At 39.7% G+C, this 12,379-nt stretch overlaps 1 protein-coding gene across 1 annotated transcript in view; it reads left to right on the top strand.

Moving 5' to 3' along the window:
• ZCWPW2 (zinc finger CW-type and PWWP domain containing 2) overlaps positions 1 to 11,548 on the top strand; it is a gene marked incomplete at both ends in the record, with an annotated part of 29,515 nt that extends 17,967 nt beyond the window's left edge. The window contains 3 exons of the mRNA XM_081346249.1: positions 8,273 to 8,431; positions 9,649 to 9,770; positions 11,372 to 11,548. Coding sequence (XP_081202375.1) covers positions 8,273 to 8,431; positions 9,649 to 9,770; positions 11,372 to 11,548 — 458 coding nt within the window. The remainder of the gene's footprint in view (positions 1 to 8,272; positions 8,432 to 9,648; positions 9,771 to 11,371) is intronic.
• Between the last annotated feature and the right edge of the window lie 831 nt (positions 11,549 to 12,379).

Genomic DNA, 12,379 nt, shown 5'->3' with positions numbered 1-12,379 from the left:
GTGGTCATGTGGCCGGCATGACTTGACGCCAAAGGCGCACGGAACGCTGTTACCTTCCCACCGTAGTGGTCCCTATTTTTCTACTTGCATTTTTACGTGCTTTCGAACTGCTAGGTTGGCAGAAGAAACACATACATACAAACACATATAATATCTATATATTCTTTAACCTATGACCAGTGCTTTTTTTGTAAAAGAAAAAGGTGCCGGAACTCACACACATCATACAACCCGCCTTGCCTACCCTACAAGGTTCCATCCAAAAAAGGTGCCGGAACGTTCTATGAGAAAAAAGCCCTGCCTATGACCACAACTGAGCCCAACATTTGTGTTGTTAAATGAGACATTTGTTATGGGGGGTTTGCCCCATTTTACATTCTTTCTTGCCACAGTTGTTAAGTGAGCCATTGTAGATGTTAAGTTAATAATATGGTTGTAAAGTGACTCTGGCTTTCCCATTGACTTTGTTTGTCAGAAGATTACAAAAGGTGATCACTTGACCCCATGAATTTTGATCACGTGACCATAGGGATATTGCAGCATTTGTAAGTAAAAAGCTATAAATATGACAAACTGATAGATTTCCCAAATTTATTGCATGGTAAATAGTAAAGTTACAAAAGAAGCTAATCACAAATGATTTAATTACGGTATTTTTATTTTTATCTTAAAATAAAGCAATGCATCACACAGATAATTAAAATATCAATGTTTTATAGAATGGTTAAAGCAGATGCATTTCTTTGGTCTGAAAGAGTTTAGAAAGAGATTTAGTTTAAAACTTAGGAAGCATTTTTTAACATTATGAAATTCTAACATTTTATATAAAATTATTATTGTATTTTGTTACCTGAGTACTGTATGCAGTACCATTGCATGTAATTTCCAGCTGGTGGCAAAAAAAATTGACTTGCAAGTTAGTATTTAGATTAGAGATCCTAACACAAATAGAATATGTAAATATGTTTGATGTAAAACATATTTGCACTTTCCTTATTGTCTGTGGAGGCAAAGGTTTAATTATAAAAGCTAGAAAAAAGTATGTCAAATATGAACTGGTGTAATCTAGCTTATATATGGGTGTGTATGAAAATAGGTACTCAGATGTTAATAATATAGCATCAATAGTAATAAATAATGAAGAGCCATTTCCTAATCTTAGAAAAAGTGTATAACATTCCCTATAAATGCAAGATTTAGGAAAAAGTTATTTTATAATGTGACTTGAACTGATTCATAAGAGAATACAAAGAAAAGATATTCAGCCTTCAAGAGACCCATAATAAATAAAAAACATGATTGCCTCATGACTATCTGCTTAGAAAAAGGTTGGTTTGATATACATAGTATAAAACATAAATCTAGTTATGTACAGACGTGCAAATGAATTAATACAAATTTGGTAATAGCCTAATTACCAAAGTGAAGGAAACTGTTCTGAGAGACTTGCTTTTTGCCAATGGCCATGCCCTAATGCTGGCTCAGATCCAAAAGTGCGAGTCAGTATGAACAAATTCTCCTTGTGGCAACTCTGGACCCACCATCAATATTCAAAAGCCCCAAATCATGCACCAGCCTCTCCTCATGCAACATATAGTTCTTGACTTACAACCATTCGTTAAATGACCGTTCAAGTTAGTATGGTACTGAAAAAGTGACTTATGACCATTTTTCACACTTATAACCATTGCAGCATCCCCATGGTCACATGATTAAAATTCCGATTTTTTAAAAAAATCTTCAAATACAGTTTCCTTCTAAACATATATAAAGCTAATAATATAACAAAAATGAATGAAAAGGTTGTTTATAGTGAACAGATATTCAGATTAGAGCAGGAGAAGTTTAAATTAGTCCCTGAAAGAAAAATAAATAAAAATATAGTGAATGAAGTTGCTATTCCTATTTTTATATTAAAATATTGTCATTTAAATGCACAAGCATAAAACATATAAACCAACAGAAAGAAAATGAGAATAGCATTGGAAAAGTAAGGACTGGACTAGTCACAATGTCTTGTCCAAAAAAAAATCTGTAAAGTTGTTATGGAAATTGTTGTGTAGTGGGTTCTCAAGAGTATGAATGATGCCAGGCAGATGAGTACAATCAAACAGCTCTTTATTAGGTGACCATAACTATACTGAGGGGTTAGGGGGTACTTGCACTCTTTATATACCTTTCTGAGTACACAGCCAACCAATCAGATTGAACCTAAATCTCCCACCATAATTGACTCCCGCCAAAACGGTTACAGTTCAAATGCATAGTGGTAGTGACTGTTATACAAGTGCTTAGGTGTTTCTTTAAGCCTTAATACACAACACCCCTTCCACTTTTAAGGATTAAACAATATAACTTATGCCAAACATATTTACATTTCCACTTCCACATTCTGGACTAAATGTGAAGGATTGACCCCCCTCAAGGTTATGTACTGCAAACCCTTATGTAAGGATTTTCTCACTCCAACCACCACTATTTGTTTATGAGTGATTGACCCAACTCAAGGTAGCGTGAGTGATTGACCCCACTCCAGGTAGTACTTCTAAACAAGGTGAGAGTTGCTCATAATGACCCTTGCAACCCAATGTCGATGTCAGTTGCAATGTACCATTAATGGTACACACTGACCCCCAGATATATATTAGGCGGACCCAATTTTACAGAAATTACAATAACAAAAGGCGTGCCCCATGAAGACCATGACAACTTCTTCCTCTTAGTTGACCACATAGTCAGCGAGGTAAGCGGGTGGCCTATGAGGTCGAGATGAATGCCTTATGGGTTCTCTCCCCTGTTGGTTTAACAATTTGCTAGGCGTGCCCTGGAAGTCCAAGCTCTCCTGAACTGGAGAGTCAGTAGGGAAGCTCTGGCTGACCGTTTCTGGTAGGCCCACCCCAGAGTCAGACCCTGTGGCAGAGTTAGCACAGCGGTCATTGAAGGGTTGTTGATCCGAATGATCAGGAGTCTCCTGCTGCAGTTTTGTGTCATTGTGGTCCTCCTCAGACGCGAACTCTGTTGTTTATTGGTGGCTCTGGTAGGGAGGATTCCTCCAGATGGCTTAACACTGCTCCCACTCCATAGGGTGAAGCATCGCAAGCAATGCAGATGGGCTTCGTTTCAATATAATGGGTAACTGTGGATTTGTTAGATAATAGGGCCTTAAGGTCCTGGAAGCTTTTTTCATGGACATTGGTCCATTTCCAAGCGGCTTTTTTATCAAGAAGCCTATGCAAGGGTTCAGCTATGGCAGCTTTGTGAGGTAGTAACGAATGGTAGAAATTTAATAATCCCAGAAAAGCTTGCAGTTCACCTTTGTTTTTGGGAGTGGGGGCCATCTTAATTGCCTTCAGTTTTGATTCCACGGGGTGAATCCCACTGGCATCGATTCTGAACCCCAAAAATTCTGTAGATGCAACCCCTATACTGCATTTGTCCCTTTTTAGCTTGAGAAGGGAGGCTCAGCTAATCTCAATGTATACACGGTTGTACTTTAACAATAAAGGTTCATTCATTCAACCTGCAGCACGAAGCCTATTTAAAACTGCCCTAAGTCTGTCTGCTAGCACTTCCTCTGTTTCCTCTGCAATGAGGACATCATCAAGCAAACCCCTTGGATGCCTTTAAGTGTTCGCTCCATTACTTCCTGAAAAATCCCAGGTGCCACACTTACGCTGAATTGCAGGCGGTTGACTCTGAAGGCTCCCCTATGAGTTACAATTGTTTGGGCTGCTGCTGTATCCATAGTAACCAGCAGCTGCTGATACGCCTGCGCGAGGTCTAGTTTAGCAAAGATGGCGCCGCCTTGGAGGGAAGCGAGAATGTGGCTGACCGTGGGGACCGGGTAAGCATGCTGGCTGAAGGCCTTATTTAGGGTGCACTTATAATCCACGCAGATACAGATTTCCCCGTTAGCTTTGAGGGGGGCGACAATTGGGTCTCCCACTCCCCCCTTCTACCGGCTGCAGGACCCCCTGTTCAACTAATTTGTCTAGTTCTCTTTCAATTTTATGTTTGAGTGCGAAGGGAACTCTCCTGGGTTTAATTCTAATGGGTAAGATGCTGGGATTTAATTTAAATGAAATGGGGGGACCTGTATACCTTTCAAGCTTATTATTGAAAACGTCTGCAAACTCTTTGCAGATTCGATGTTGTTTCCCTGTGTTCTATGGATGCCTGAAATTACAATGCCCAATGCCTCAAACCAGTCCAACCCAACTAAGCTGGTCCTACGACCTTCAACTACAATGATGTCCATGTGCCCCTGAAACCTTTTAAACCATACGGAAAGGGTAGCCTCCCCCTTGATTTTTACCTGGGCATTTTGGAAGTCAGTTAAAATAATACTGGAGGGCCTCAATTTGACCCACTGCTTACTTCGGCCGCAAACATGTTTAAAAGTCTCGTACAAGATAATTGAGACTGCAGAGCCGGAGTCTAGCTCCATTTTACAAGAATGCCTTGTAATTGGACTTCCACTTTTAACTTAGGTTTAGGTGGGCGGCGGGCCCTGGTTCGGCAGATGGCCCTCTGGCTTTCGAAAAACCCCACACTGATCGGGCTCTGGGCCCCGGTACCTCTCCTCGATGGATTCTCCGGCTGTTGCTTGTGTAGGCCCTCTCAGAACCGGCTACGGCAGACCACCACGATGTGGCCTAATTTTCCACAGGCCCGACAGTGGCCGACCGGAATTTGCAGTTCACCCATGCGTGGTTGCCGCTGCACCCTCCGCATTTTTGAAAAGGCGCTGCCTTCTGCTGGTTCTCCCTGCTCTCACATCCTCTCTCTCTTTGCTCTGGTTTTTTCCGAATCTGGTCGACTTTAGTTTCCTCTTCTTTTGCGATCTCGCTGTAATTAGCGCCTTTGTAATGAATTGATTCTTCTGATTTGCTGGGTATTGGCGTCTGTACCACCTGCACCGCGCCTCCGGCCGCCTCGTAGGCCATGATTTCGTCATGTGCGTCTTGTAGTGTTAGGTCGGGCATGGTGAAATGTTTCTGTTGAAGTCTCTTATCTCTGAGGCTGCACACAAGCCTGTCTCGTAGGCGCTTGTCTAGGTTGGTAAATCTGCAGAGACGGGCGGCCTGTCGCAAGGCTGCGATAAATTCAGATGCGGTTTCACCCGGCCGCTGCACCCTCTGGTTGAAACGGAATCGCCAGGCCATTTCGGACATTCTAGGCTTGAAGTGCCCATTTAGCTTCTGCTTGAGGTTAGTGAATGAGACAGTTTCTATCGGCGTAGGGGCAAATAGGCTTTCAGCCAGATCGAATGTTGCCGGCTCACTTATGCAAAGCAAGGTCGCCGCTTTTAGGCCATCCTCCGCAATCTGGTTCTTCCGGAGGTAGTTTTCAATTTTCCCGAGGTGTGATGGCCACTGTTCGGGGTGGCAGATGTTGAATTCTCTGGGCTAGCCGACCTTTGGCATCTTCTTTCTTGTGTGATTAGATCCTGCTCTGCAGACTCAGACGTGAAATTCTGAGTATGTGGCCGCTAGCGTGGTGACTAGCCAGCCGTAGAGGGGGGGAAGATGCCTCTTTCCTCCAGCACGCGAAGCCGACCCCTCGTGAATTCAGCTCTTTGAGGCGAAGCAGGATCCCACCTTCATCGCCACTGTTGTGTAGTGGGTTCTTAATAGTATGAATGATGCCAGGCAGATGAGTACAATCAAACAGCTCTTTATTAGGTGACCATAACTGTACTGAGGGGTTAGGGGGTACTTGCACTCTTTATATACCTTTCTGAGTACACAGACAACCAATCAGATTGAACCTAAATCTCCCGCCATAATTGACTCCCGCCAAACCGGTTACAGTTCAAATGCATAGTCGTAGTGACTGTTATACAAGTGCTTAGGTGTTTATTTAAGCCTTAATACACAACAGGAATAATATTTGAGAAGGGAATTTTATGTTCATTGGCATCCTTCAGTCTCAAGAGACTATGGTATCGTGCTCTGGAAAGAGGTCCTAAAGCAGCATCTGGTGTGGCTAAAAAGGCCAATTCGAGAGTGGCAGTCCCTTCCACACTGAGGGCAGATACAATCTGTCCCCTGTCCAGCCCCCAGATTTCGCTGGTTCCGGGACTGCCTCTTTGCCTCAGCCTGCCACACAAGTGTCTCTTTGAATTGGAGAAGGCCATGCTGCGTCTTTAGCCTCCAAGATGAATGATCAGAGGTCAAGGTTTCCCAGCTGTTAATGTCCATTCCCAAGGCCTTTAGATCCCTCTTGCAGATGTCCTTATATCGCAGCTCTGGTCTCCCTCTGGAGCACTTTCCCTGCACTAGTTCTCCATACAGATCTTTCAGAATCCAACCATCAGCCATTCTCACGACATGCCCAAACCAGCGTAGTCGTCGCTGTTTCAATAGTGTATACATGCTAGAAATTCCAGCAACTGCACTATTTGGAACTTTGTCATGCAAGGTGATGCCAAGAATACATTGGAGACAGCGCATATGAAAGGTATTCAACTTTCTCTCCTGGAATGCGTAAAGGGTCCAAGACTCACTGCAGTACAAGAGTGTGCTCAAGACGCAGGCTCTATAGACCTGGATCTTTGTATGTTCTGTCAGCTTCTTATTAAGCCATACTTTCTTTATAAGTCTGGAAAATGTGGTGGCCACTTTACCAATATGTTTATTCAGCTCAGTATCTAAAGAGAGAATGTTGGAGATAGTTGAGCCGAGGTACACAAAGTCTTGGACGACCTCCAGTTCTTGTGCAGAAATTGCAATACAGGGAGGTGAATCCACGTCCTGACCCATGACTTGTGTTTTTTTCAGGCTGATTGTTAGTCCAAAGTCTTGGCAGGCCTTGCTAAAACAGTCCATAAGTTGTTGAAGGTCTTTGACAGAGTGAGGAGTAATGGCAGCATTGTCAGCGAAGAGGAAATCCCATAAGCATTTCAGCTGGACTTTAGACTTTGCTCTCAATCTAGAGAGATTAACGAGTTTTCCGTCTGATCTAGTCTGGAGATAGATACCCTCTGTTGCAGTTCCAAAAGCATGTTTCAGCATGACAGCAAAAAAGATCCCGAATAAAGTTGGTGCGAGGACACAGCCCTGCTTCACTCCACATTGAATGTCAAAGGAATCTGATGTTAAGCCATCAAAAACTACAGTGCCCTTCATTTCCTCATGAAAGGACTTGATGATGTTGAGGAGCTGAGGTGGACATCCAGTCTTGGGGAGAATTTTATAAAGGTCGTCCCTACTAACCAAGTCAAAAGCCTTCGTAAGATCTATGAAGGCTATGAAAAGTGGCTGTCTTTGTTCCCTGCATTTCTCCTGCAACTGTCTAAGGGAAAATACCATGTCAGTAGTGGACCTGTTGGCTCAGAATCCACACTGTGATTCTGGATAGACTCTCTCTGCAAGCACCTGGAGCCTCTTCAGTATGACACGGGCAAGCAGCTTCCCTAGAACACTGAGAAGAGAGATGCCACTGTAGTTGTTACAATCACCCCTGTCGCCTTTGTTCTTATACAGTGTGACAATATTTGCATCCTTCATGTCCTGTGGAACTCCACCTTCCCTCCAACAAAGACAGAAGATTTCATGCAGTTCAGTGGGGATGTTCTCTTTGCAGCACTTCAGAATTTTGGCAGGGATGTTATCTTTCCCGGGTGCCTTGCCAAAGGCAAGGGAATCCAGGGCCGTGTTTAGTTCTTCTAAAGTTGGTTCACTGTCAAGCTCCTCCAAGACAGGCAGGCACTCAATGTTATTTAATGCTTCTTCAGTTACCTCATTTTCTCTGGAATATAACTCAGAGTAATGCTGCACCCAGCATGCCATCTGCTGTGCTCGGTCCTGAATAACCTCGCCTGTAGCAGGCCTCAGAGGGGCAGATTTCTTCTGTGTTGGACCTAAGGCCTGCTTGATGCCATCATACATTCCCTTGATGTTGCCTGTGTCAGCTGCAATCTGGATCCTAGAGCAAAGTTGCAGCCAATAATCATTAGCACATCTCCTCGTAGCACATCTTTTGGACTTTGCTACGAGCAGCTCACAGAACCTGTAGGTTGCACTCACTGGAACAGGCTTTATATGCCATTAGAGATCTCCTTTTTTCCTCAATGTCTGGTGTCAGCTCCTCCGAATGGGCTTCAAACCAATCTGCTGTCATTCCGATTTCTTTACCAAATACTGACCAGGCGGTGTCATAAACAGCATTCTTGAAATATTCCCATCGTTCAGATGCATTTGCTTCAGCCGGGCCTGGGAGAGTTTCCTTGAGTGCTTGTGCAAATTCCTCCACTTTGCCCTGATTACAGGTCTTGCTGATGTCCATTCGTGGTTTTCCTTCCTTCTTCGAGTGATGCAATCTCTTTGTTTCCAGTTTTATTGTGCTGCACACCAAGGAGTGATCTGTATTGCAATCAGCACCCTGATAGCTGCGTGTGATTGTAATACTGGGAAGGTTGGAGTGCCTGGTAAGAATGAAGTCGAGCTGGTGCCAATGCTTCGATCTTGGATGTCTCCAAGAGACTCTGTGTTGAGGCTATGTTTAAAGAATGTATTGCTAACACAAAAACTGTAGTAGCAGCAAAACTCCAGCAAGCATTTGCCATTTTCGTTCATCTTCCCAATGCCGAACTGACCTAAACAAGTGGGCCAAGAACTATAATCAGCTCCAACTCTGGCATTAAAATCGTGAAGGATAAACAGTGGTTCTTTCTCAGGGATTTTCTTGATAGTAGCAGCCAGATCTCATAGAATTTGTCTTTGGATTCTACTGAAGATGAAAATGTCGGTGCATATGCGCTAATAAGAGTAACCAGCCCTGCTGATGAGTGGAGCTGCAAGGACAGAATTCTTTCACTTCCTGCTGCAGGTGGAGTAATGACTCCTGGTAGGGTGTTTCTGACTTCAAAGCCAACCCCATATTCCCTAGTGTCATTTGATGGTTTTCCCTGCCAGAAGAACGAGAAGTTTCTCTCCTTAACAGATCCAGAGTCTGACAGCCTTGTCTCTTGTTAGTTGTTTTTAATTCTTGTAAAAAGGTACAATGAATAAATAAAATATAAGTAAACTTTTCATGCAGATTAGTCATACAAAATTGGATCCCATCTTGTTAGTCCTAAATACATTTGAAATCAGTGGGGAAAAGAGCAAAACAGTGAAGAAAAACAGTGGCATGTTAGACACTTTTGACTGGCTCACTGAATGGTAACCTTTCTCTTCTTCAGGAGTCTTCATCTCTTTCCATTTTAAGTCAGTTCCAGGGAATTGAAAGTAAATAAGTTCCACAATAAGACTATTTCAAACTGCCAAAGGATCAAAGGATATGTGCCCATTTATTGCTTATTATTGACAAATTATTCTTCCTTAATAATTATGGGTCTCTAAAAATAGCCATATTTTAAACCTTTTCTGTAAATATGTTATTGACAGAATGTATGTTCCCACTCAATTAAACTTGGAAACTATCCCCCAATAGGAATTAGGATTTAGGATTCATTTCAAATTACACAGTATTATTAATAGAATAAATTTTAAAATGCATTTTAAAATGAATTTATTGATAAGTTAATATATGAAACATAAAAAATTGTAATGATTGCTATTTCCAGTTAATGCCTGTAATTGAATTAAATTAAACAATTTTGGTAATATAATTTTTAGTAAAAATATTATTGTATGTTATTAGTTGTAACAGAGACAGAAATTATACTGAAAGATTTGGACCAAATTCTCAGTCAAGTGTTAGTCACCTCCAAGCCTTCTTTGGAGTCATCTGAGAATGAAGAGGAGAATAATGAAAGAGAAGAGGTATGACTTATTAATTGGAAGTCCAGAAACTGCTACTAATGGGACGGTGGGGGATAGAGCTAAAATCCTATACATGCTTATCTAAGAATAAATTCCATTTAAATCAATGAGACATAGTTTGAATAAGCATATATGGGGCTAGGCTGATTTTAGAATGCATTTGCAAAAAGTGTTCACATGAAAAGGAATAATTTCACTGTTAATTTGAGAAATAAAAGTACGTATCCTTCAAATAAATATATTTTAGTGAATAAATAAAATATTTATCAGTAGAATACCATTATACTAATAAATGAGCTTCTTTTTATTTTGGCCAAATCAAAAAACAACTGTCATTTTAATTCTATTCTTCCACCTTTATATGTTTTTAAATGGACAGAAGGAATATGTGACAGTGCAAATCTGGATTTATAAAGAAAGAGAGTGCTATATGAATATACATTTATGTGTTCATTTATATATTAATTGCATCGGCTATACTATTTTCCAACAAATTCTAGTTGGATCATAATCCACAAGACTGTGTCTATAATAGACCAAGTGAACAGCAAAAGAAACAATTAAAAAATGAGCTTCAACGATAAACTTGACAATCTATCCAGTATATTAAAACTGATGATTTTAGATTAGTCCTATTTATTTCATTTGGATATCTCAATAGATCTGGATCAATGCAGAATTTCCAGTTGAAAGATCATATTTCCATCGAGAAATAGCTAGATTATTCAGCAAATGAATATTGTACTGTGGGTTTTTTTATTCACATTTACATTTATATTCTCACAGTACAATTATTTTTAAATAATGGTTTGTTATCTATGAGATTTAGCTAGATTAAATCTTGTTTCCAGACTGCAATGCACTGAATCTTGCAAGGTGTTTAGCAAAAAATAAGACAAACCACATTATAGGTTAGCAGGAAGTGTGAACCAAATCATTAGCTGCACAAATATAATGAGTTATCTCTTGCTGAATCAAGTACATGGTGTTGCGGCACTAATACATTTTATTAACTTTTATTATAAGATAAATATATAAATGAAGCTAAAATTAGAAAAATAAAAAAAGCAAAAAGTATATAGAGAAGAAAAAATTAATGACTTCCGATAGTTCTTGGTGCAGTAAATAATGAAAAAAATAGATCAATATATTGCTTTATGTTTCACAACATGTCAAATGATTTCTATAATTACAAAACCACTCTAATACTTAAAACCTAAAGCAAAAATTTCATTTTCTGTCAGTTTCTAGAAAAAAATTCAGAAGCAGTTTCCAGTTAGAAACATAACTAGATAAATTCTTTAATTGAAACAATTTCACCATCTATGCTAGCTTTATCAACTTTACCACCAATTCTTCCATTGTAGGCAGTGCTTTTTTTGTGAAAGAAAAAGGTGCCGGAACTCACACATGTCACACAACCCGCCTTGCCTATCCTACAAGGTTCCATCAAAAAAAGGTGCCGGAACTCCGTTCTGAGCGTTCGATGAGAAAAAAAGCCCTGATTGTAGGAATTAGTGTGTCTTTCTAACTTCATGAAAACAGTTGCAAAGTTACATAATATAGTCACAATATGAATGAAGTCTTTTTTTTGGCTCTAGGTGTTTAACTACTCTTTAGAAGCTAGTGAAGAAAGAAGACCAATGGAAATCAGCACTGAAGAAGACTGTATTATAATTGATGGGAAAGCTTTCATGGCTGGAGAATGCATAGAGAGCATAACAGAACAATTTAAAGAAATAGATTATTTAATGGCTGACTTCCAAGGCAGCTTGTAGCACTGATAAGACAGAATCTGTTATACTGTTTATAACTTTAGAAGACATCTTTTTTCACATATAGTGGAAGAGTGTTAAAAGCAGTTCAATAATATATAATATATATAATTATTAATATACGTAATAATATATATTACATGGAGTTAGATTTACTTTAACAAGGGGTCAACAATTTGTTGCTAAAACTGACATCCCATGTGGTCCATATTACTGTATAAATATATACTGCTCAAAAAAATAAAGGGAATACAAGATAAGAAATCCTACTATTAAATACAGTACATTGTGTTGTTTAAGTGTTCCCTTTATTTTTTTTGAGCAGTATATATTACAAGTGAAAGTTAATAGCAGTGTCATATGTTTTTAGATATTGTTTTCTATTGAAAATAGATTAATCATACTTCAGTCTAGAGAGTTTTTAAGATCACTTTGAATTTCTGAAGCTTTCCAGCAAATCAGTTTATATATAATTTTTAGGAAGTCATTATGAAAATTCAATATTGTAAGAGTTGTAATTGGAAGCCTCAATTTTAAATAATTATATGAATTTCTTTGTTAAGATTCATTGACAAATCACACCATACATCCATAGATATAATTTCAACTGGGCTGTTTTCAATAGAGCCATCAATTTGCAGTAAACTCTGTTTATTCCTAGCTAGAGCAGGAACTATTTTCTCATATGACCATAGAGAATAGAAAAACGATATCCAAGTGTGATTTCCTAAGAGCCATGAAATTGGTCTCATATGCCTTCCACATACATCTGACTAGGAAAATGTGTACTTAGAAAGATCATTAAAAAGCAAAAAGTCTGCATATGATTCAGCA

This window comes from Vipera berus, assembly GCF_964194415.1.
Source record: "Vipera berus genome assembly, chromosome: Z".
NCBI lineage: Eukaryota > Metazoa > Chordata > Lepidosauria > Squamata > Viperidae > Vipera > Vipera berus.
Note: the sequence above shows the minus strand (reverse complement) of the source record. Positions and strands in the feature narration are given on the sequence as shown.